Source organism: Pygoscelis adeliae, unplaced genomic scaffold, assembly GCF_000699105.1.
Source record: "Pygoscelis adeliae isolate BGI_AS28 unplaced genomic scaffold, ASM69910v1 Scaffold280, whole genome shotgun sequence".
NCBI classification, from domain to species: domain Eukaryota; kingdom Metazoa; phylum Chordata; class Aves; order Sphenisciformes; family Spheniscidae; genus Pygoscelis; species Pygoscelis adeliae.
Genome location: NW_008823944.1, coordinates 607965 through 608550, shown reverse-complemented (window position 1 = coordinate 608550; position 586 = coordinate 607965). Strand labels below are relative to the sequence as shown.

The window sequence follows — 586 nt, the reverse complement described above, 5'->3', positions numbered from 1 at the left end:
CAGGCAGGCCGAGGTAACGGCTACCGGCAAGGGGCAGCGCCCAGCCGTGTCCTCTGTGGGGCCTGTCGAGCTCACGTAAGGCAAACGCTTTCCATCGCAGAAAGCCAACTTCTGGTTCTCGGGGGAGAGTAGAGGTAACAGCAAGGAAAGCGGCTGACGTTGTCTGCCTTGCCTTGGCCCGCCTTTTCCAAAGAACACTGAAGAACCCGAACCCCGTTGCAGCCTAAAAGACCAATTAACGATCTAACGTACTACGGGAAGAGAGAGAAAGAGACAAAGCGGTACCTGCATGGTGGAAAAACACTTACGGTTTATATCTAGTATAGTACCTAACATGCACTATAAATGCACTACTTAATGTGAGGAACGGAATCTCGACGCCCCTGCACCCTGGACTCAAAGTCTCCAAGCCCCCTGAAACGAAAGCGTTCACAAAAGTGCAGGCTGACAGGGCACCCGCAGGCAGGACTCTCAGGGGAATGGCTGGGGCTCAGAGGAGGATACTCCCAGGTCAGAGCCCTTTCACCACCCAATTGCTAGAAGGAAGCTGCTGTCAACGGACATAATGGCAAGCAGATACAGCTAG

General features: G+C 53.6%; 1 protein-coding gene across 1 annotated transcript in view; it reads right to left on the bottom strand.

Annotated features, from left to right (window-relative positions):
- The window catches only part of UBP1 (upstream binding protein 1 (LBP-1a)), a 44834-nt gene extending 44543 nt beyond the window's left edge, over positions 1–291 (bottom strand). The window contains exons 1-2 of the mRNA XM_009321162.1: positions 286–291; positions 25–223 (exon numbers count right to left, since the gene is read on the bottom strand). Coding sequence (XP_009319437.1) covers positions 25–223; positions 286–291 — 205 coding nt within the window. The remainder of the gene's footprint in view (positions 1–24; positions 224–285) is intronic.
- Positions 292–586: the final 295 nt, after the last annotated feature.